The 21,862-nt window shown below is 39.4% G+C and overlaps 1 protein-coding gene across 4 annotated transcripts in view; it reads right to left on the reverse strand.

Moving 5' to 3' along the window:
• NFIA (nuclear factor I A) overlaps positions 1 to 21,862 on the reverse strand; it is a 392,758-nt gene that overhangs the window by 50,641 nt on the left and 320,255 nt on the right. For all 4 annotated transcript variants that reach the window (XM_027108350.1, XM_027108349.1, XM_027108353.1 and 1 more), the window contains 2 exons: positions 14,596 to 14,774; positions 12,167 to 12,332 (listed from right to left, as the gene is read on the reverse strand). In XM_027108350.1, coding sequence (XP_026964151.1) covers positions 12,167 to 12,332; positions 14,596 to 14,774 — 345 coding nt within the window. The remainder of the gene's footprint in view (positions 1 to 12,166; positions 12,333 to 14,595; positions 14,775 to 21,862) is intronic.

The following is a 21,862-nucleotide window of genomic DNA, read 5'->3' on the forward strand; positions in this document are numbered from 1 at the left end:
TCAAAGAGGAAATCAAAAAATACCTAGAAACAAATGACAATGGAGACACAACGACCCAAAACCTATAGGATGCAGCAAAAGCAGTTCTAAGGGGGAAGTTTATAGCAATACAAGCCCACCTTAAGAAGCAGGAAACATCTCGAATAAACAACCTAACCTTGCACCTCAAGCAATTAGAGAAAGAAGAACAAAAAAACCCCAAAGCTAGCAGAAGGAAAGAAATCATAAAAATCAGATCAGAAATAAATGAAAAAGAAATGGAGGAAACAATAACAAAGATCAATAAAACTAAAAGCTGGTTCTTTGAGAAGATAAACAAAATAGATAAACCACTAGCCAGACTCATCAAGAAAAAAAGGGAGAAGACTCAAATCAATAGAATTAGAAATGAAAAAGGAGAAGTAACAACTGACACTGCAGATATAAAAAAGATCATGAGAGATTACTACAAGCAACTCTATGCCAATAAAATGGACAATGTGGAAGAAATGTACAAATTCTAAGAAATGCACAACCTGCCAAGACTGAATCAGGAAGAAATAGAAAATATGAACAGACCAATCACAAGCACTGAAATTGAAACTGTGATTAAAAATCTTCCAACAAACAAAAGCCCAGGACCACATGGCTTCACAGGCGAATTCTATCAAACATTTAGAGAAGAGCTAACACCTATCCTTCTCAAACTTGTCAAAAATATAGCAGAGGGAGGAACACTCCCAAATTCCTTCTATGAGGCCACCATCACCTTGATACCAAAACCAAACAAGGATGTCACAAAGAAAGAAAACTACAGGCCAATATCACTGATGAACATAGATGAAAAAATCCTCAACAAAATACTAGCACACAGAATCCAACAGCACATTAAAAGGATCATACACCATGATCAAGTGGGGTTTATTCCAGGAATGCAAGGATTCTTCAATATACGCAAATCTATCAATGTGATAAACCATATTAACAAATTGAAGGATAAAAACCATATGTTCATCTCAATAGATGCAGAGAAAGCTTTTGACAAAATTCAACACCCATTTATGATAAAAAACCCTGCAGAAAGTAAGCATAGAGGGAACTTTCCTCAACATAATAAAGGCCATATATGACTAGCCCACAGCCAACATCATCCTCAATGGTGAAAAACTGAAAGCATTTCCACTAAGATCAGGAACAAGACAAGGTTGCCCACTCTCACCACTCTTATTCAACATAGTTTTGGAAGTTTTAGCCACAGCAATCAGAGAAGAAAAGGAAATAAAAGGAATCCAAATCGGAAAAGAAGAAGTAAAGCTGACACTGTTTGCAGATGACATGATACTATACATAGAGAATCCTAAAGATGCTACCAGAAAACTACTGGAGCTAATCAATGAATTTGGTAAAGTAGCAGGATACAAAATTAATGCACAGAAATCTCTGGCATTCCTATACACTAATGATGAAAAATCTGAAAGTGAAATCAAGACAACACTCCCATTAACCATTGCAACAAAAAGAATAAAATACCTCGGAATAAACCTACCTAAGGAGACAAAAGACCTGTATGCAGAAAATTATAAGACACTGATGAAAGAAATTAAAGATGATACAAATAGATGGAGAGATATACCATGTTCTTGGATTGGAAGAATCAACATTGTGAAAATGACTGTACTACCCAAAGCAATCTATAGATTCAATGCAACCCCTATCAAACTACCACTGGCATTTTTCACAGAACTAGAACAAAAAATTTCACAATTTGTATGGAAACACAAAAGACCCCGAATAGCCAAAGCAATCTTGAGAATGAAAAACGGAGCTGGAGGAATCAGGCTCCCTGACTTCAGACTATACTACAAAGCTACAGTAATCAAGACAGTATGGTACTGGCACAAAAACAGAAAGATAGATCAATGGAACAGAATAGAAAGCCCAGACGTAAACCCACGCAATATGGACACCTTATCTTTGATAAAGGTGGCAGGAATGTAGAGTGGAGAAAGGACAGCCTCTTCAATAAGTGGTGCTGGGAAAACTGGACAGGTACATGTAAAAGTATGAGATTAGATCACTCCCTAACACCATACACAAAAATAAGCTCAAAATGGATTAAAGACCTAAATGTAAGGCCAGAAACTATCAAACTCTTAGAGGAAAACATATGCAGAACACTCTATGACATAAATCACAGCAAGATCCTTTCTGACCCACCTCCTAGAGTAATGGAAATAAAAACAAAAATAAACAAATTGGACCTAATGAAACTTCAAAGCTTTTGCACAGTAAATGAAACCATAAACAAGACCAAAAGACAACCCTCAGAATGGGAGAAAATATTTGCAAATGAAGCAACTGACAAAGGATTTATCTCCATAGTTTACAAGCAGCACATGCAGCTCAATAACAAAAGAACAAACAACCCAATCCAAAAATGGGCAGAAGACCTAAATAGACATTTCTCCAAAGAAGATATACAGACTGCCAACAAACACATGAAAGAATGCTCAACATCATTAATCATTAGAGAAATGCAAATCAAAACTACAATGAGATATCATCTCACACCAGTCAGAATGGCCATCATCAAAAAATCTAGAAACAATAAATGCTGGAGAGGGTGTGGAGAAAAGGGAACACTCTTGCACTGCTGGTGGGAATGTGAATTGGTTCAGCCACTATGGAGAACAGTATGGAGGTTCCTTAAAAAACTACAAATAGAACTACCATATGACCCAGCAATCCCACTACTGGGCACATACCCTGAGAAAACCATAATTCAAAAAGAGTCATGTACCACAATGTTCATTGCAGCACTATTTACAATAGCCAGGAGATAGATGGAAGCAACCTAAGTGTCCATCATCGGATGAATGGATAAAGAAGATGTGGCACATATATACAATGGAATATTACTCAGCCATAAAAAGAAACTAAATTGAGCTATTTGTAATGAGGTGGATAGACCTAGAGTCTGTCATACAGAGTGAAGTAAGTCAGAAAGAGAAAGACAAATACCGTATGCTAACACATATATATGGAATTTAAGAAAAAAAATGTCATGAAGAACCTAGAGGTAAGACAGGAATAAAGACGCAGACCTACTGGAGAACGGACTTGAGGATATGGGGAGGGGGAAGGGTGAGCTGTGACAGGGCGAGAGAGAGTCATGGACATATACACACTAACAAACGTAAGGTAGATAGCTAGTGGGAAGCAGCCGCATGGCACAGGGATATTGGCTCGGTGCTTTGTGACAACCTGGAGGGGTGGGATAGGGAGGGTGGAAGGGAGGGAGACGCAAGAGGGAAGGGATATGGGAACATATGAATATGTATAACTGATTCACTTTGTTATAAAGCAGAAACTAACACACCATTGTAAAGCAATTATACCCCAATAAAGATGTTAAAAAGAAAAACATACAAAACTATTTATAGTGCCTGGAGGGGTGGGATAGGGAGGAGGGGAGGGAGGGAGACGCAAGAGGGAAGAGATATGGGAACATATGTATATGTATAACTGATTCACTTTTTTATAAAGCAGAAACTAACACACCATTGTAAAGCAATTATACCCCAATAAAGATGTTAAAAAAAAAACTATTTATATATTACATAATTTAGCCCTCTGCCACAGGTGTTGCAAATATTTTTCCCACTTTATCATTGTGTTTTGACTTTGTCCATGGTGTTTTTCTCCCAATGTATACATTTTTAATAATTTTAGAGCAGAACTTATCAGTTTTTTTTCATGGATTCTGTTTTTTTTGTATTATTTGAAAGGCCTTTCTCACTCCAATATTCCACAAAAAGTTTCTCCTATTTTTTTCTTGGTATTTTAAGGCTTAATATTTCTATGTTATATTTTTGCACCACCTGGAATTTATTTTGGTGTAAGGAATTTTATTTTTTCTGGACAGTTACTCAGTCATCCCAATATACTTTACTGAATAATCCCTTTCCCTCTTCCAATAAGAAAGGTCACTATTATCATACACTAAAGTACTCTAGTTATGTAGGTCTCTTTCTAATTCCCAAGAATATAAAAAACTAAAATATAACGGGGATAGTAGCAGTACTGACAGAAGAATAAATATCAATGTGGAAATAGAGAGATCAAAGTAAAATAAGTTCCCTGGCACTAAGTGACATCAGACAATAACTTAAGAGTAGATAAGAAAGAGTAGATAAGAAAGAGGAGGGAGTTCTTCAGAATTGTTCTGTATCCTGTCTGGTGTTGGCTGGAAGAATCTATGATGTTATAAAACTCATAGAACTGTACATTAAAGAGTGAATTTCAATGAATGTAAATTTTTTAAAAAAATTTAAAGACTAAAGGAATAGTGCAGGCATCAGTAATGAAAAACTGTTTTGTGAAAGGAAGCCGCTAACTTTTTTTTTTTTTTTTTGTGGTACACGGGCCTCTCACTGCTGTGGCCTCTCCCGTTGCGGAGCACAGGCTCCGGACGCACAGGCTCAGCGGCCATGGCTCACGGGCCCAGCCACTCCGCGGCATGTGGGATCTTCCCGGACCGGGGCACGAACCCATGTCCCCTGCATCGGCAGGTGGACTCTCAACCACTGCGCCACCAGGGAAGCCCCCCCCCCTTTTTTTTATTCTTTCTTGTCCTTATCCACTGGCTCTTCTCTGAAAGAGGAAATACAGTCCTTAGCCATTTAAAAATTGTGTAAATATGACATATCATTCACTGATTTGCTCTAAATTCAATTACTGATTAAAATTGTGTGTTTTACACAGAAAAACGTGTTGGTGAAAAAGAGAGCTGTCATTATGTGGGTGAAAACTCAGAAAGTAATTCTCCTAAGCATTCAGCAACAGTTCAAACTCTGGAGAGCAGTGGGAATAAAGAAAATCTGCCTTTAGCTATAGGTCCTGTTTGTCTACCTTTTTTGCTATTTTTGTCTTATCTCCCTCCAGATCTTCTACTCTCTTCCTTTCCCTGCTAACAAAAGTTACTCTCAGCAACAGAAGCCAATCCACACTAAAGTATAAATGACCACTAATATCTTCCTCTGTACTATTCCCACAGGGTCTTCACTGCAAACATGGACACTTTGGGCTCCGGATGCTCTGGCCAAGTGCATGAACTACAGGTTCGAAGTGGCTGGGTGTGAGTCATGATGCTGCTACCCTTGGCTGAGCGACCCTGAGAAAGTTACCTATATCTTCGTGCCTTGTCTTTCTCAGTTAGGGTATTTACTTTTTAAAGTACGTACTTCATAGCACTAATGTGAGGATTAAAACAAGATCATACATAAAAAAACATTTTTAAAAGTGCTTGACACATTAATAAAAGCTCAATGGTTTGTTGTGTTGTTAATTTCAGACGAGAGCAGACACTTGTGCCTGCTCGGTAACCAAAAATCAAGTCCCATTGCTTTGTAATTTGGCTACAGTAGGAGCTAGTACCAAGCTACCATGGGATTATATAATCTTGGGAAAGTAACCTCCACTCTGGAATCTCAGTTTCCTTGTCTATAAAATCCTGACCTCACAGGAGTCTTAGGAAGACGGAACGAGATAACATACATGTGTAAAGAGCTTTGCTAACCAAAAAGCATTGAACGTATGTTAATTATTACACTAGGAAATTTCAATCCCCGTCAGATTATTATCTTTCTGGTTAACAGGTTCAAACTCATTCATATAATGAATATATACAAGATTCATCAGAGATATAAAAATAAAAAAGGGAACTTGTTATTACATGCTTCTAATTTAACAGAATTCTAGTTTTAAAAAATCACAAGTTCATGGCTAAGAAGGCATGGAGAAAATTGTTTATAAGTCTTTTATGCATTTTTAAATTGAGTTTTTGTGTTCGTAATTAATTTAAAAAAGGAAAATATGCATGTTTTATCTTCCATCATAATTCAAAAGTGTTTCTTTCTTTTCATTATAATTCTAAGCTATGATGCCAATCTTCAGTTTCTTTTCTGGAAAAGCCCATTTTTATAGTATGTTCCTGGTGCCAACCTATTATAAAAAAATTGAATCTTACAATGCAATTAAGAAAATGAATAGTGGATTTTGAACTATCATACCACAAACAGACCCAAATGTAATGAGAGATTTCTCCTATTCTGGAGCTGTTATCCTCAGGACTCTCAGGAATATCCACTTGTTTTATTACATGTTTGCAAAGGAGTCCCTCCGCAATTAATGAGATGGTACATGTGGAAAAACTGAGTACACTGCAAACAACTGCAGTAGGTAGGATGTTATTATAATTGGTCTCACCAGTAAGATACCTAATAGGCATCTCCAAATATAACTTGGTCAAACCAAACTTCTGATCCCCACCCCTTGCCCAGAACTGCTCTTCCTGCAATTTTTCCCGTCTCAGTTTATGGCAACTCCATCCTTCCAACTGCTCAGGTCAAAAACCTAGGAGTCATTGCTGTTTCTGTAGTGTTTTTTTTTTTTTTTCTTCTCAACCCACATCTAATGTGTCAGTAAATCCTATCAGCTTTACCTTTCAAATATTTCTCACCACCCCTACTGCCCGGATGCTGGTACAGGTCATTAGCAACTCTTGCTTGCATTACTGCAATGGTGTGCCACCTCCCCTCCCCGTGTTAGTTTTCTCCATTGTACTTACTGGTCCCTAAATTACTAGTTTACTGATTCTTTAATTATTGTTTGTCCCCTCCCTCTAGCTAAGCTCCACAAGGGAAGGCGATTGTCTGCTTTGTTCACTTTTGGATCCCTTGCACCTAGAATAGTGGCTGGCATGCAGAAGACACTCATCATATGTATTGATTTTTTTAAAAAGCCTCTTAACTGGCCTTCCTGCTTTAATTCTTGCCCCCTGAAACCTATTTTCAACAAAGCCTTCAAAGAGTTTCTATTAAAACCTAGGTAGGGGGCTTCCCTGGTGGCGCAGTGGTTGAGAGTCCGCCTGCCAATGCAGAGGACGCGGGTTCGTGCCCCGGTCCGGGAAGATCCCACATGCCGCGGAGTGGCTGGGCCCGTGAGCCACGGCCGCTGAGCCTGCGCGTCCGGAGCCTGTGCTCCGCAACGGGAGAGGCCACAACAGTGAGAGGCCCACGTTCCGCAAAAAAAAATAAAACAAACAAACAAAAAATCTAGGCAGTATCACTCCTCTGCTCCCCATCTCACTCAGAGAAAATGCCAAAGTCCTAACCATGGCCTATAAGAACCTCCTTCCTCCACGCCCTCTCGCCCCCACCCCCCATCTCCCAGTCACATCCACATTCATCCACATTACCCCTCAGACCTGGCCTCCCCCTACTTTCACTCATTCACTCACTCTGCTCTCACCACACTGGCCTCCGGGTTGTTCCTTAAACATGCGGGCTGGATTGTCTGATCCTCCTGCTTGGAAAGCGCTTCCCTCTACAGTCTCATGGCTCACCCTCTCACCTCTGTCAGACCTTTGTTCAAACCTCCCCCTCTCAGACAGGCCTTCTCCAACCATCCTATCTAAGTTGTATCCCACCCCCACTAATCCCAACCCCTCTGTGCTACATTTTCCTACGTAGCACTTATGTATCACCACCTTACATCACTCCTACCTATTATACTTATTATTTTATTTATCGCCTTTCTTCCTTCTGTAAAATGAAAGCTCCGCAAGATCAGGGATTTTTATTTCTTTCATTTCCTGCAGAATCCTAGCATCTAGAACACTGCTGGCACATAGTGGATGGTCAATAACTATTTACTGAATGAATGAAGGAACTGATAATCTCTCGCTGGGTATCTAAACCCAGTTAATCAGCAGGAATGGAACCCATCCATTGTGAATTACTCTTAACCAGTTATCCTTTCTATTTGTCATGGTATCCTAAAGAGATCAGGCATAGTATATCAATCTTTCTCCAAACGAATCAACAGTATGAATGTCCTCCTTGAGAGACAGCAGAACTCTTATTTCCACCCTCGCTACTCTGTTTTTTAAGGCACTGGTAAAGATTTTTCCCATTAAAATATATTTACTTTATAGGCAAACATGTCCCTCCCCAAATCTGCCTTACCCTGTTTTCCTGGCCACAGCTGCAAAGTTGCATATTGGTGCCAGAGGCAACTGATTAGTTTAAAAGTATATATTCTGCTTTAGGCTGGTATCCATTTGTATTTCCTTATAAGAGCATGTTAAAAATGATGTCTTGGACTTTTAACTGTCTATAGCACAGCACATCTGTCACCCCAGTTCATCCTGACAATCTACCTATGAGAGTGTGTAGAGCAAAGTATTATTCCAACAGACACAGGAGTCCAGGCCCAGAAAAGCTGGTAATATAGGTGATCCTGGGTATGATTTCCTACTTTTACTTTTTAAATCTTTTTTTATTGCAAGTCATCTTCCCTCAATAGGAAAGGCTGTCCTAGGTTATACAGTTAGTGTTTTTGAAAAAGCCTCAGTTTCAGACATACTGTTGGGATACTGAACATCTGTACTTAATACTCTGTTGTGATGTTTCTCCTCGCTAAAGTTGAGCTCTAATAAACTGACAAAGATAACCAGGATCCAACCATCCTGTGGTTTTAATTTCTAAGAAAGCACAGAATTTATGAAATATACTTTTGCTCTAAATTTTTATCCAGTGGTAATCCAATTTTAGACACCCCCTCCTTCCACCCACAAGCTGGTTTCTGAAGAGAAGTTCTACCTTCTCTCTCAGACTTAAAACACCAGAATGATATTCCTACTAAACAGCTTAGAAGTCACTCACTCCAAAAAAATCTTACCTGAGGCTCCACATCTGGACCCAAATCCCTCCCAAGTCTCTTGTGGCACCTATGTGCACCCCTGTCCCAGTGTTGTCAGTGTGAGCTACCCGTTTCCCAGCTGTCTCCTGCAATAAATCCCACATGTCTTTAGAGCAGGGATGAATCATCTTTGTATCCCCAGGGGCTAACACAGTCCTTGGCACATGACGGATACTCAATATATGAAGGATGAATAAATGAATGAAAGAAGGTAGTTATCAAAGATGAATGTTAAGGAAGAGGGGCTACAGCACTCTTGGTATCTTTTCCCTCCCATCCACTCTTGGGCCTCTCCACTCCCTCACTTATTGTAGCGATTGGAAGTAGACACTGGACGTGACTCGTCCCACCCCTTCCTCTCCTCTTTCCCTTAGGGAGACAGGTGCTGCCAGGAAGCACAGAGCCACCTGGACCTCCATCAGCTCTACACAGGAGGGCAGCCCCCTCCCATGGGAAGGCCTGCGGTGCTCCTGCACTGCCAGCGACTGGGTGGGTTTGTTTGTGTTTCAGCATTAGGAAGCACATTCGCCTGTAGCTAAAAAATACATTTCCTAATAGTAGAGGTTATAGTCTAGTCTTCCATCTGATTTTTTTTCTTGTATTTTATTTATCAATTAGTTCAGGAATTGGGGCATGGAAGAGGATTTGTTGTGCGGGGGTTCTTAAATCTCTTCCCAATGTGGACTGGTAGGCTTTGAGATTTTTAACTTGAGAGGCTTCTCTTATGCTATAAATTACCGGTTTCCCAGAATATCACTGTCTTAATAATAAAGTAGAAGATGGTCAGGTGATAATTGCTGTGAAACAACATATGACTGTGAATTCAGCAAACCCCAGAAAAGACCAAAAAGGCTAAGATTTATGATGATAAAAACCTTTCTATACCATCAGTAGGACCCTTTGTTTTGTCTACATTCCTAGAATTCTAGGATTCAAAAAGTAAGTTTCAAATTATTATGTAAATATCAAACTTTGGGTCCCCTTTCCTGATATTCTCTTTCCAAAAATCTCTAAACACTGTGCTAATGAACATGCAATCATAACCGGATCTGCCCAGACCCCCTCTACACTTCTTCCCGTCATGTTGAAAGAATGCTTGAGGCTGGGCACAAGAGGACCATGGGTATCTTTTTATACAAGGCATTAGAGCCAATCCATGGAGTGGAGTCCGGGGAAGGGACCCAAAGGTATCAACCTGATTGAGGGACTGAGTAGCTTCTACATGTCCTACAGGAATATTTTTTCATTAGCCAAGCCTGGAGGCTTCCACTAGGTAAGAGTTTTGGCAGATAATAAAATGCTCCAATTTATCTGGTGGTAGTGCTTATGGTGGCTGATTTCACATAACCCTGCCAGCTAGGTATTATCACCCACGTTCTACAGATGAGGAAACTGGGGTTGGTAGAGAAATAGAGCTAGCAGTGTGAAAGGTGAGGGTTCGAGCCCCTATCCTTTAGACTTCAACAGCTAGCTGCCCAGGGTATTTCCACTCGTCCACAGTGCCTCAGAAAAGCCCCATCGCCGTTACTGGAAGATGCACTACAGATGCATGAGACATTGATGGTGGAGGTGAGGATATGTCTACACAGAATAAAAAGAACATCAAACAAAGCTTTTTGAGGGTTCTGCCAATGTCCTGAACATACAGAGAGAAGATGAACAGAAAAGTGGTACCCAGAGGCATGTACAGAGCACAGTTTAAGCACATGGCTGCCGATGTGTAAGTCAACATCCCCAGTGACTAGATCTAAATAGAGTTTGGAGATGATTATTTCTCTGACTCCTTTGAAGATGTTACATGAATACACAATAAGCAGGACAGGCCTATGAGCTTCTGCTTCTCAGAAGCTTCTTTTCTAAGCTGAGCTTCCAAGATGCTTAGAGCAAGCCTAGTTTGCTTCCTATGTCACTGGACACTCAAGAGTTTTCTCCTTTGTTGAAAAGTGTTGAACCACCTCTTACCAAGAGAGGTAAGCCTCCCCAGAATTGGCCCTAGACCCTCAATCTTTTTGCTATGAAACCAGAATCCATGCACAGGGCCACTCACTGCTACATGTGTTATCAAAGTGAATACGTACTAGATAGCCCAAAGCTCATCCATGCCCAAGAGAGACTCTAGACATTCGGGATTCAGTGTCACCAAAATTAAATCCAATGAACACAGTGTCACAATGTCACAGTGTCACAAGAGGCTCATTTTTTCTCTTTGGCTCCTTCCGTCCTGTACTCGTGTCCCCAGTGCTGAGAAGTCTGAATCATCCTTCATCCTTCACTATATTCATCCAAGTGGTTGTCCAATCCCAAAGCTTATGTCGATAAGACGTTTCTTCTTGTGCTCTCCTCCATTCAACTTCTATAACTGCTGCTCAAGTTCTTGATCTTAACACTTCTTTCGTGGTCTATGCTCATCTTTTCCTCAGTAGATTCCTTGCATTCAGCCTGACCTCCTTGAAGACCTCCTCTCCTTAGGGGCACTGTCACAGTTCCCATTCTTTCCTGTGCTTTGATCTCTCTGTAAAGCTTCAGAGAAGGTGGTCATCACACCCCCGTCAAGGTCAGGTAGTCCAACCATCACCTGGGAACTCTGCCTCCAGCTGTCACTCTTTTAGTCATTGTTTCAGGTACTAAGAAAAGCCAAATTTATGTGTTTAAGCTACTTCTATTCCCTGTCATCTTTAAAATATCAGGAGAGCTGTTCTCCCTCTAATTCATCAAGTAATGATTCCCATTATTCCAAAAGGTTTTGAAATCCTATACTGTCTGATCACATGTTCCCATACTTTTCAGAGACAAGCCAAGATTTCTTTTCTCTTTCCTTCCAGTTTCATCTTCCATCTCCTCCCTCTGCCAAGCCTAGCCACGCAGCTGCCATGGCTACTGGCTCTGACCTTCTGCCAGGCTCTTATTCTTCGCGAATGTTCAACGTACACACCTTTGAACTGGTTACTTTGATCTAAACTTTTTTTCTATTTGATGGATGAGGTGCATTAACCTTGGTACCTCATCACGTGCATTTCTCTTGGATTGTAAGTTACTGGAAGGCAGGGCTCTAAGAAGCATGAGGAACTCTTTCTAATAAGAATCCATAAAAGTAGATGCTGTTTGATGATCATGAGGATAGCATGCAAAGCCACTCAAATAATAGGCAAAATTTAATACTTCATATCTTGACTTCAGCCCTTGGCATGTAGTTACACCATTTCATCCACCCAAACACCCAGTCGTTTCCACACCTGATGTGGTTGGTAGCACCCTAGAGTGCTGTTTGCTCTGATCTGGTCTTGGTTCTACAAACTCATGCTACAGCCATCGCTGGGGATCGTGCCTTTCACTGAAGCCTATGCAGTGAGGGGCCAGGTGTAGGTGTGCATTCACGTGTGCAGAGCATGACCGGCGACCGGCGCCGCATCTCAGCCATACTTACTTGGTGAGGTGGGGGACGCTGCGCCTCCTTCCGCTGACGTGGTCGGAGGCTTTGTGTCTGGCACCGGCAGAGGCACAGGCCTGGCCATCGGTGGTGGCGGCGGTGGTGGCAACATGGGGGTGGGGAGGAATGGGTTGTGCACTTTGCCTTGGCTACTCCCGTTGGGCTGCCAGGGTGGGAACCAAACAAAACACGCACAAGAGAAAGAAGACACAGATAGAACCATTAGCCGCTTCGGAAAACAAAAGATTCCTTAGGCACCTTTCACATAAATTACTAAGTATTCTAGCTACTTGAATTCTTCCGTAAGAGCATATGGATGAAGAGCTGTGGGTTGCTCTTAAGGCATTCCACAAAAGTACAGTCTTAGGCACACATGCTCAATGCACCCTAAGCTTACCTCTTGAACGACTCTGACCTTCTTTGCATCTGATTCTAGAAAATGACCTGCTAACTTTTGCTTGGTATGTTTTGATTCAGTATTAACTGTGACTTTTGTCATCATTCTCATGATTATTGAATATTGATTTAATATATAAGTGTTTTATAGATTGTGGAATTATTCCATCATGTCTATTTATACAGATATAACAAAGTTTCCTAAATATGCATTTGAGATTAAAAAAATATTTTATTTTCACTCTTCAAAGTTGATATTATATAACATTTAATAAATATGTTAAGTGAACATAAAAAATTTCTTTCACATATTGTATAACATCAGGCACAGAAACTTTAGAATTCAGCTGTCAAAATTCTGCTAAGGAAAAATATCACTTCTAATTTTGATTTAAATTATATAAGCATATGCCTTAGGAGTCATATTTATCTGGCTGCCTGATGTTAGAACAACCAAGTAACAGCTCTTTAACAAAAGAAAAGTTTCCTTCTGAAGAAAGCAATAAAATCCATTTATTTTTGAGTTTTTCGAAACAGTCCCGTGAAGGACCTGCCTTAAACCCTATAAAATTTTGATCAAAATGCAAAACTGGTCATTTGATAGTTATAGGGGATGATGTCAGGACTATTAAAAAAGAGTTAGAAAATTTAAAAGTCAGATGCTTGATGCTGGTGATCACTTCAGTTTTCCATGGCTTCCCAAGTGGCCTTTCTGCCTCTGGCCTTCAGTGACACTATTCAACCAACAATAACAGCTCCTACTTAGGATCTAGTCCTGAATCAAAATTCAGTTGCTGGCCCAGGCTTTTAAGTTTAAGCTTAGTAATTCTGCAGAGGAAGTATCACTGCCTCATCAACATTCACTTATATATTTAGTATTGTTCCTCAAAGACAATCTCATCTGACAGTCAGAATGTTGTGCTTTCTTGCCAACAAACTTGCCTGTGTGTCATTTCTGAGTGGGCTAAAAGTCCACAAGTGAATGCTTTAGAATAAGCCAAGCAAATGAATACACAAGCAAAAAGAAAAAAGGGTCCATATTGATTTGTTGTCTAGACAGAAATGTATCTGCTAACACATCACCAGACATTAGTCAAGGCTGCCTGTTCTGTCTCAGATATGCAGAATCAGGTATTTCTTCGAGGGAAGAAAATCGGTGATAGGGTTGTGGGATATAATATTCTAAATTAGGCAGTAATAATTATGGCCCATCTGTGGCTTCATTACAGTTATTAGGAGAAAAGGAAAATCACATTTGGCTTTATGCTGGTCATTATTTCCAATTCATTGTTATTATTATTGGCCTTGGGATAGAGCTCTCCATTGCAAACATTTGGTTCTATATTTGAAATAAAATTTGTGATTTAAAAAAATCACTTTTACATTAGGAATATTGTTTCAAATTGTGATTTGGTTTATTTGAGAAAAAATGAAAACCTCCACTCGAAACTACTGAATACTATTTAGCTTTATACAAAGATAAGTGGGAAAGATAACTACTTGCAGAAATAACAAACTATAATAAACTACTTCTAGAATCTTGAGTTCAAGTACTGGTCAACTTGATGTAAAGTGTTAGAGGACTATTTTTTAAAAATATCAACTTAGTTGATCTGAAACATCTGTGCCCCCTCCTCCCCCTACCTCTCCCTACCACCCAAAATCATTATTTCAAACTATTTGGTCTTTCTATTTTGTTAACTGCGTGAGCCCTTGGGTTAGTATGCATGAGGTGGAATTATCTGCCCACAGACCTTAGAAGGTTACACAGTTCACCCTTGAGATGATTTATATCCATAAACTTGACAGTTGCGAAGTTAACACAAACACTGTTTTTAAACCCTGGCCAATCCCTCTTAGAGTAAGTTAACTTTCCCACAATCTAGAATAAATATGACATTTGCCTGCAGTCAGTCAACACAACATCAGAGCACAACGTCATATGGTCATAAGGTCTTCCCTTGTTATTTTTACGTTCGGTTAATATTTCTAAAAAATTGAAAAAAAAAAAAAAAAAGAAGTTTCCTTACATTGAGGAACCCCACCTGTCCAGCCTGCTGACCAGCATCAGGGCAGACAAGTTGGACAAACTCTTTCAGCGTCTCCTGAGGGTGATAGCGGATGGCTGGGTGGGAGAAGTAAGGTCCAGGTTGCTGGATGATGGGTGATGTTGGAAAATGAAGAGTTGATGGTGTCGCATGTGGACTTGCTGTAGGAAAAGAAAACATCAGAGTTAATAAGAGAAAGACTTGTTTTGCCACAGCTTTTAAACTGGATTCAACTTCCTTTTAAAATTTCTTCTCCTGACCCAATTCCTAGTAACTGCTCGTGTGACAGCATTTAACCCTGGAGAGGTCTGATAGATTTTCTTCCTTAAAGCTCTAAGACAAACATGGAGGCTAGATGAGGGTAGAGTTTCAAGCTGTCTTTCTATTTTCAGTGGACATGAGTTATAAAGGCATTAATAATCCTTGGTGAAGCTGAAGATTATTCATTACCTTAAGAGCCTTTTTAATGAAGCAGGCAATAAAAAATGTATTTGGTAGATTAGACCTGATTTAACTGACATTACATATGACAAATTCTAGTTTGCACATACGGATCCCCTTTCATGCTGAGATTTCCATAGACAATAATTCATTGTTAAAGCTCTTATACTCCTTTCAAGGAAATTTCTAGGGACTAATTCAGGATGAAATTTTTTGAAGTCTGTAGTAAATGATCACTTAATGAACCCATGCAATTTGGGTGCCTCACTTTACATAGAAGGTTTATGTTGCCTTTTTTTTGGCCATTTCAAAGCCAAACTCAGAAACGCATAGATGTTAGTTATAGCAGGGGAACCCACAGGCTGAGTAGGTAGGCAGTGACCCCTGCTAAATTGTTGGCCCTCTGCTCATACAAACTGATGAAAGGCTCAGACAACCATCGTTCCCTTATATTTGAACCCTGCTGAGTTTCACTGATACAGGAAGAAGATTACATTAGATTTAAAAAACGTATGTGAGGTGCTTAATAATTTTTCCTGGGAAGATTTCTGCCCTTGAAGTGGAAGGGTGATTCGTGAAGCCTGCTGAAGGGTAAGAACAGCACACGGGAAGGGCTGAAGACACTCAAACCAAGTAACGCCGAGATGGCGGCTCTCACTCCCCAATGAGGGCCAGAAAAACAACTGCCAAGTAAAAGCAGATGAGAGTATTTATTTTTCCTTTACTTTTTGCAGTTTAAATCTTTAAACTCAAGAAGGCCCTGCAAAGAGAAAACAAAGGAATACCCAAATATTTGGAAAGTAAGACTTTCCTAATATTGAGGGTGACTCATAAAACGAAGAACAACTAAGTGAGACTGGCCACACTTTCTACCACCATCCCATCTGTCAAAAAAGGATGCATCTCTATTGATCCCCGGACACGGGATTTTTGTTCCCTACTGTATCTGTAGGACTGGAGCATTTTCTGACTAATAATTAGAGTGGCTAGGACTCTGAGGTTCAGAATGGCATCTGTAGTTTTTAAAGAGTAGAAATAGGGGTTTGGAGTGGAAACAAGAGTCCAGTCCATACGTTGCAGATGACCTGATGGCATCCTTTCATTCATGCAACCTTTAATCTATCCAAAAATATTCCAAGGCTCCTACTATGGGCTTGGGATACAACACTGAGACAATACAAAGTTTTGTCTTCAATCACATAATTGAGGGCATCTTGAACATAACCCATTCGAACTAGAATTCTTGTCACCTTCCACCCCTCATACTGGCTCTTCTCTCTTCTCCATAGTAGTAAATAGCTTTTCCATCCATTTAATGATTCACTGTCATATCCCTCGAACAGTGTCTGGCACTCAGTAAATATTTGTTGATGGTACAATGAATGATTAAATATATGAGTGGTACAGAAATTAATAAAGTAACCATACAAATAAATATAAACTTAAAAAAATATTTTTAACCTGGCAAACAGCCAGAGAGCTTGTAGAAAAACTGGTAAAACTTCGGGCTTCATACACTGAATGGTAAATCTTGGAATCCATTACTGTCTGAGTTAAAATCTGCAGCTAAAAAGTTAAAGGGCTCTGGTCATCTCTTACTTTGCAAATTGTGCTTTAAAGAACCCAAGGAATTTTTTCATCTAATATGGTATGGTCATCTTTGCTGGTAGCAAGAAGCTTTGACCCAGTGCCGTGCATTTGACCGAATAGTTTCTAGTTAGAGCTGGAATGTGGCATCTCCCAAATGAGGCTGGGAATGTACTGAGCACAACAAAATGATACACTCAACTTTTACAGCATGTCAAACACAAAGGTGGCAACTCCATTGTCAAGAACCCCCAGGAAGCAGACCTTAATGATAAAGTGGCAATGCTTCAGGTGCTCAATGGAAAGTGATGAATGATTGTGAGATTATGAAATTGTGGTGGCCAGCAGAGAATGCTGCCCAAGGGAAAAAATTCACTTGAGCAAAGACTAGACAGATAAAAGTTAGAGAAACCTGACAGAGGAAATAATTCAACAGGACTGTGGAATCCCTCCCTTAATTGTTAATAAGCATCCTTGCCCTCCTGTTGTTGCTGCTGTTGTTAAATATGTAAAATAAAATCATTAACAACTTGAATGTAGACCTTAGTTTCTTTATTACATTTTACTAAAAACAATTTATTCACCTTTTTCCTGTGTCATAGAGTTTATTTTAACATAGACCTAAGAACACATGGTACTATATGGAGTTAATTCCACAATGGTTGATTTATAAGGATCAATTAATTCTTAATTAATACCAGGAAATCATTTAGCCTGTAGATTCACATTAGACAACTGCTGAGTCTGCACTGCAAAGGGTCATCCTTCACAAACCCTACTTTCTCATGCCTTGGACATTCTGGTTCAGCCATTAGTCCACTGTGGAACTGGATATAAATCATTCAAGATCCTGAGCTTTAATTTCTTCAAACAGAAAACAGTTGTGTTACAGACATCACAAAGTACTATTAAATATTATTAAATACCCACTATTTCTGTGGATAACCTGCTAGCAGCACTCTTTTCCTGAACAATGAGGCTGCATTGGGTTCTTCCATTGCTCTAAAGCTCAGACTTAAGATTTCAGCCATGTCTAAATTTGGTTTTCCTCCTTCCCTATTTCTTGTTTTCTCCCTTTTATCTTGGATTAGATGTTTTCAGTGTGCCTAAGTTTTTGTCCAAGTTGTTGCAAATTATTTTAGAAAGTGTCACTGGGGTTAAATCAGTCAACAAATCATTCAATCAGCAAAATTCATTAAATGTATTTTGAGATGGTCAGCTCAGGCCCTAGAGAAGAGAAAATACCATTGTGAATCTGGCATGGTGCTAATGCAATGCAGAAAAAATGGTATGAGTCCAAATTTTTGACGCAGAAAAACATCTCTTATGGATGTGTGTGTGTGAGTAGTTGACACAATAAAAAATTATAGCACATTATGTAAATGCATATTTAGATCCTTTAAAATGTGCATTATTTACTTGAGAGTCAATAAAGGCTTCTCTCAAGTGGTTACAGTTTATTGCAATGCATCCATCTGTATCCAGGCTGATGTTAATACAATTTTGTGTATTAAAAGGCACTACAAAATTGGCTGCTTCTGGGGTCTAATACCTTAGGCCAGGAGCAGCAGAAAGTGTCAGAAACACTCCATTCTGGATGGATCTCACTACTAGTTTAAACTTTAACCAGAGGCCAAACTAGTTTCGAACAACTGCTTGGGCTTTTCACAAAGAATACCAGTAGGATGGGAAGGAAGGAAATTTGATCAGGTTTCTTTGGCTGGAATGGCCCTGCCTACACATTCTGAACAAAGTAGCCACAGTTAAAGAAGCAGAGACCCAGAATTTCCCAAAGCTGTAGGCTCAGTTATTTATTGCAAAATGATCATATTACTGGATACTTAAAAACAAGAAAGCAGGTCAGTCAGGTTGGTTTACCTGTTTGCACACCACCCACCCACCACCCCACACAGTGGCCCCGATTATTTAAAGGACTCTCCTGGTTTTAGCTTGAAAGAGAAAACGTTTAAAATTCAATGTGATTGAGTATATATATTTTTAACTTAAAAAAATTCTTCCTTCTTTAAGGCAGAATTAATTAAGACTGGGGAAGGAGAAGGTCAAGGTCATTACTGTTTTATTGTGTATGTTGAGAGACTTTTTGTGGTCCAACAATTGATTCTCGGTCTGAGAGTCCACTATAGGGAGGAGGCTTTATGGACACATTTCTAGCTCAAAGAAGAGAAATATGCTCTTCTATTTAGCCCTGACATTGCCTTAATTCCTTTATTTCTTGTCCATGAACCACTGCAGACTCTCACAGACTGGACAGAGACTTGGATTCTTTTCATGTTAGCTTTTGCTTTCCGGCACCAGCCCTTAGATCCTAGTCTCTCTTTTATAGGAGGCTCCAAAGATAAGCTTTCAAGAGAGCAGTGCAAACAATAAAATCTAATCCTCCTTCAGGTGCAGCGTGCTCTTAAGACAGCGTTACACACAGCCTTCTTCCCTCACAGAATGAATGACCACTCCCAAGCCCTGGCACTTGCGAAACTTCAGTCTTACTGTTAATTGACACTGTCTGTGGCAACAGGTGAGATTCCAAAATGTTTGTTTCACTCTGTTAGCACCATTAGAAGAAAAAGCTACTCATCTGTCTTCAGTGGTAGGATGTTTAGACAAAAATAACCATTTCCATAAAGTACAAGGTGGCATTAAGAACTCCTGACTACTCGTATTTAAAGTAAAGATTTTAATAAGGCAGAGCTCTAAAAGGAGCAGAAAGTGGAAGAAAAAAATTATGCTTAAAAAAAAAAAGCCTTCTATAAGGGCAAACGGAACCTGAGTTGTTTGGGTTGTCAACTACTATGCAGTTTCCTTCTTCAGAAATTCAAAACCACAATATATAACAACATGATAGCCTACCTAAAGCTGAGAAATCTATCTTAATGGTCCATGGCTATAATTTATAAGTCATGCATGAGTCAGACTTGCCATTTATGAAAGCCTAGAAGTTTGGAGTTATGGGATTTATTTTAACAGAGACACAAGGAACGAGGAATTGGCAATGGTTTTCAAGCCTTCGGGAGGTGGAACCTTTTCTAAATAACAAACCTGTGACTCAAGCCAAGGTTTTCAAAACATATAGTACGCATCTTTAACATCACCGAGAGGCATGCAAAAGAACCTGGGTATGTCTAATAAGAGAAATATATGACATCACATGACTTGCAAAACACCAGTATTTTTATATTATTGCTACCAAACAAAGTAACTTGCTGTTACAGTAGATTTCCAAGATAACTGATATATTCTATTCCATTTGAGTTAAGGTAGAGGTTCAGGGTAGAGATCAAATTCCAATATCTTTTGGTCTGTTTTTAACCAAAAAAAAAAAAAAAATAGAGAGAGGGGTGAGGGGCAGGCCAAGGTCTTTTAAAATTTTAATTTAGATCAATTTTAGCTCTTGAAAGACTTTTCTTGCTCAAATGCCCTGGTTTATAGTCTAGACCAGGGGTTGGCAAACATTTCCTGTAAAGGCCATAGAGGACACAGTTTAGGCTTTGAAGGCCTCATGGTTTTTGCTGCAATTACTTGACTCTGCCACTAAACGCAGGAGCAGCCATAGATATTACATAAACAAATCAGTGTAGCCATGTTCCAATACAATTTTATTTTAAAAAACAGGAAGAGGGCTAGATTTGACTGGTGGGCCATAGTTTGATGGCCCCTGGTATAGACCCACATAATTCCTGTTCACCCTCCAAACACCTGCAACTCTCTGCTTGTGAGCTGTGCACCAGACAATCACTGTTCCTTCCACCTCTTCCCTACCAAACTGCATCCTTGTCCCAGCTGGCCTTTCTGCTAGAGCCTCACCTTTTTTGAAGGCTTCCAAAGCAACCTGCTTGCCATCTGTATCTCCACGAACTATCCACTGTCACTCTTTGATTGTCCCTTTTCACCATTATTTAACATGCCTTGTGTATGTGCTGGTTTCCCACATCCATGTGTATATCATGTCAAATTAAACATATGAGTCAGAAAAGTAGTAGATAACCGACAAGGACCTACTGTGTAGCACAGGGAACTATATACTCAATATTTTGTAATAACCTATAAGGGAAAAGAATCTGAAAAAGAATATATTTATATATATAAATTTATATATATATATGTATATATATGTATAACTGAACCACTGTGCTGTATACCTGAAACTAACAGGATGCTGTAAATCAACTATAGTTTAATAAAAAGAAAAGAAAGGAAAGAGAAGAGAAGAAAAGTAGAGTGATATAAGGACCATGGTCTTTGGAGTCAGATAGACATGGATTTAAATTTTAGCTCTATCATTTCCAGCTGTGATTCAAGTTTCCAAGCTTCTCTCAGTTTGCCATCTGTATAATGGGGCTTACACCTCATAGATTTGTTTTGAGGATTCAATGAGACAATGTATATAAGGCATATGGAGCAGCTCCTGACCATACGGTTAAGTGATCATCAATAAACAGCTTCTTTTACTTGTAATACTATTATAGGTAAGGATGGGTATGGGGATGAGAAATGACTAAATTGGAATTTGCTCCTATGTGCTAGGGACCTGTTCAAATCGTAGAATACACAGGGGGAAGGGAACAGTGGAGTAAGAGGCACCTGTTGCCTATCTGTCTCTTGGACAAATGAGTACATAAATATTGATAAAAGAGTATGAGCTAACAATATGGATATGACATGAGGGTCTTGAAAAAAGTTCCATCAACAACAAAATGCAAACCCAAAGCAACAGAAGCAACCTTGATGTAAAAGTCATAGATTCCATAGAAACAATGACTGTAAAGGCTCTTTTTGGATGAAATACACCTTGAATCCCTACCTTTGCTTAAATCTTAGACTCTAAGACTTAACCTAGAAACTTAGAACTATGGGGCTATCTCCCTCTAGACTCTATTTTTTACTTAGACCTATAATCCTTAAGTGTCCATCCTGACCTCCCCCTTTACCATGTAGACCCCTGCTACCTAGGTACACTTCTGACCTAATCAGATTCTGAGCATGGCCTCGTCATAGCCTCATACAATGGAGATCTCTACCACTGCCCTTAAATGTCCCACTGTGTTAGTTATTGGGAGTTGCTTATCAGAGAGCCAATATATGTTAACTGCTTAAAAAGTTTTTTAGAAGCTCTGGGGTACTTTTTAGGAAAATTTTCTAGTTAGATAAAGAGACTTGGGTTTTAATTTTGTTGCTGTCTCTACCTGGCTTTAAATGTGGGCAACTT

Source organism: Aethalodelphis obliquidens, unplaced genomic scaffold (assembly GCF_003676395.1).
Source record: "Aethalodelphis obliquidens isolate GAN/ISIS:26980383/991018 unplaced genomic scaffold, ASM367639v1 scaffold9, whole genome shotgun sequence".
Taxonomy (NCBI): domain Eukaryota; kingdom Metazoa; phylum Chordata; class Mammalia; order Artiodactyla; family Delphinidae; genus Aethalodelphis; species Aethalodelphis obliquidens.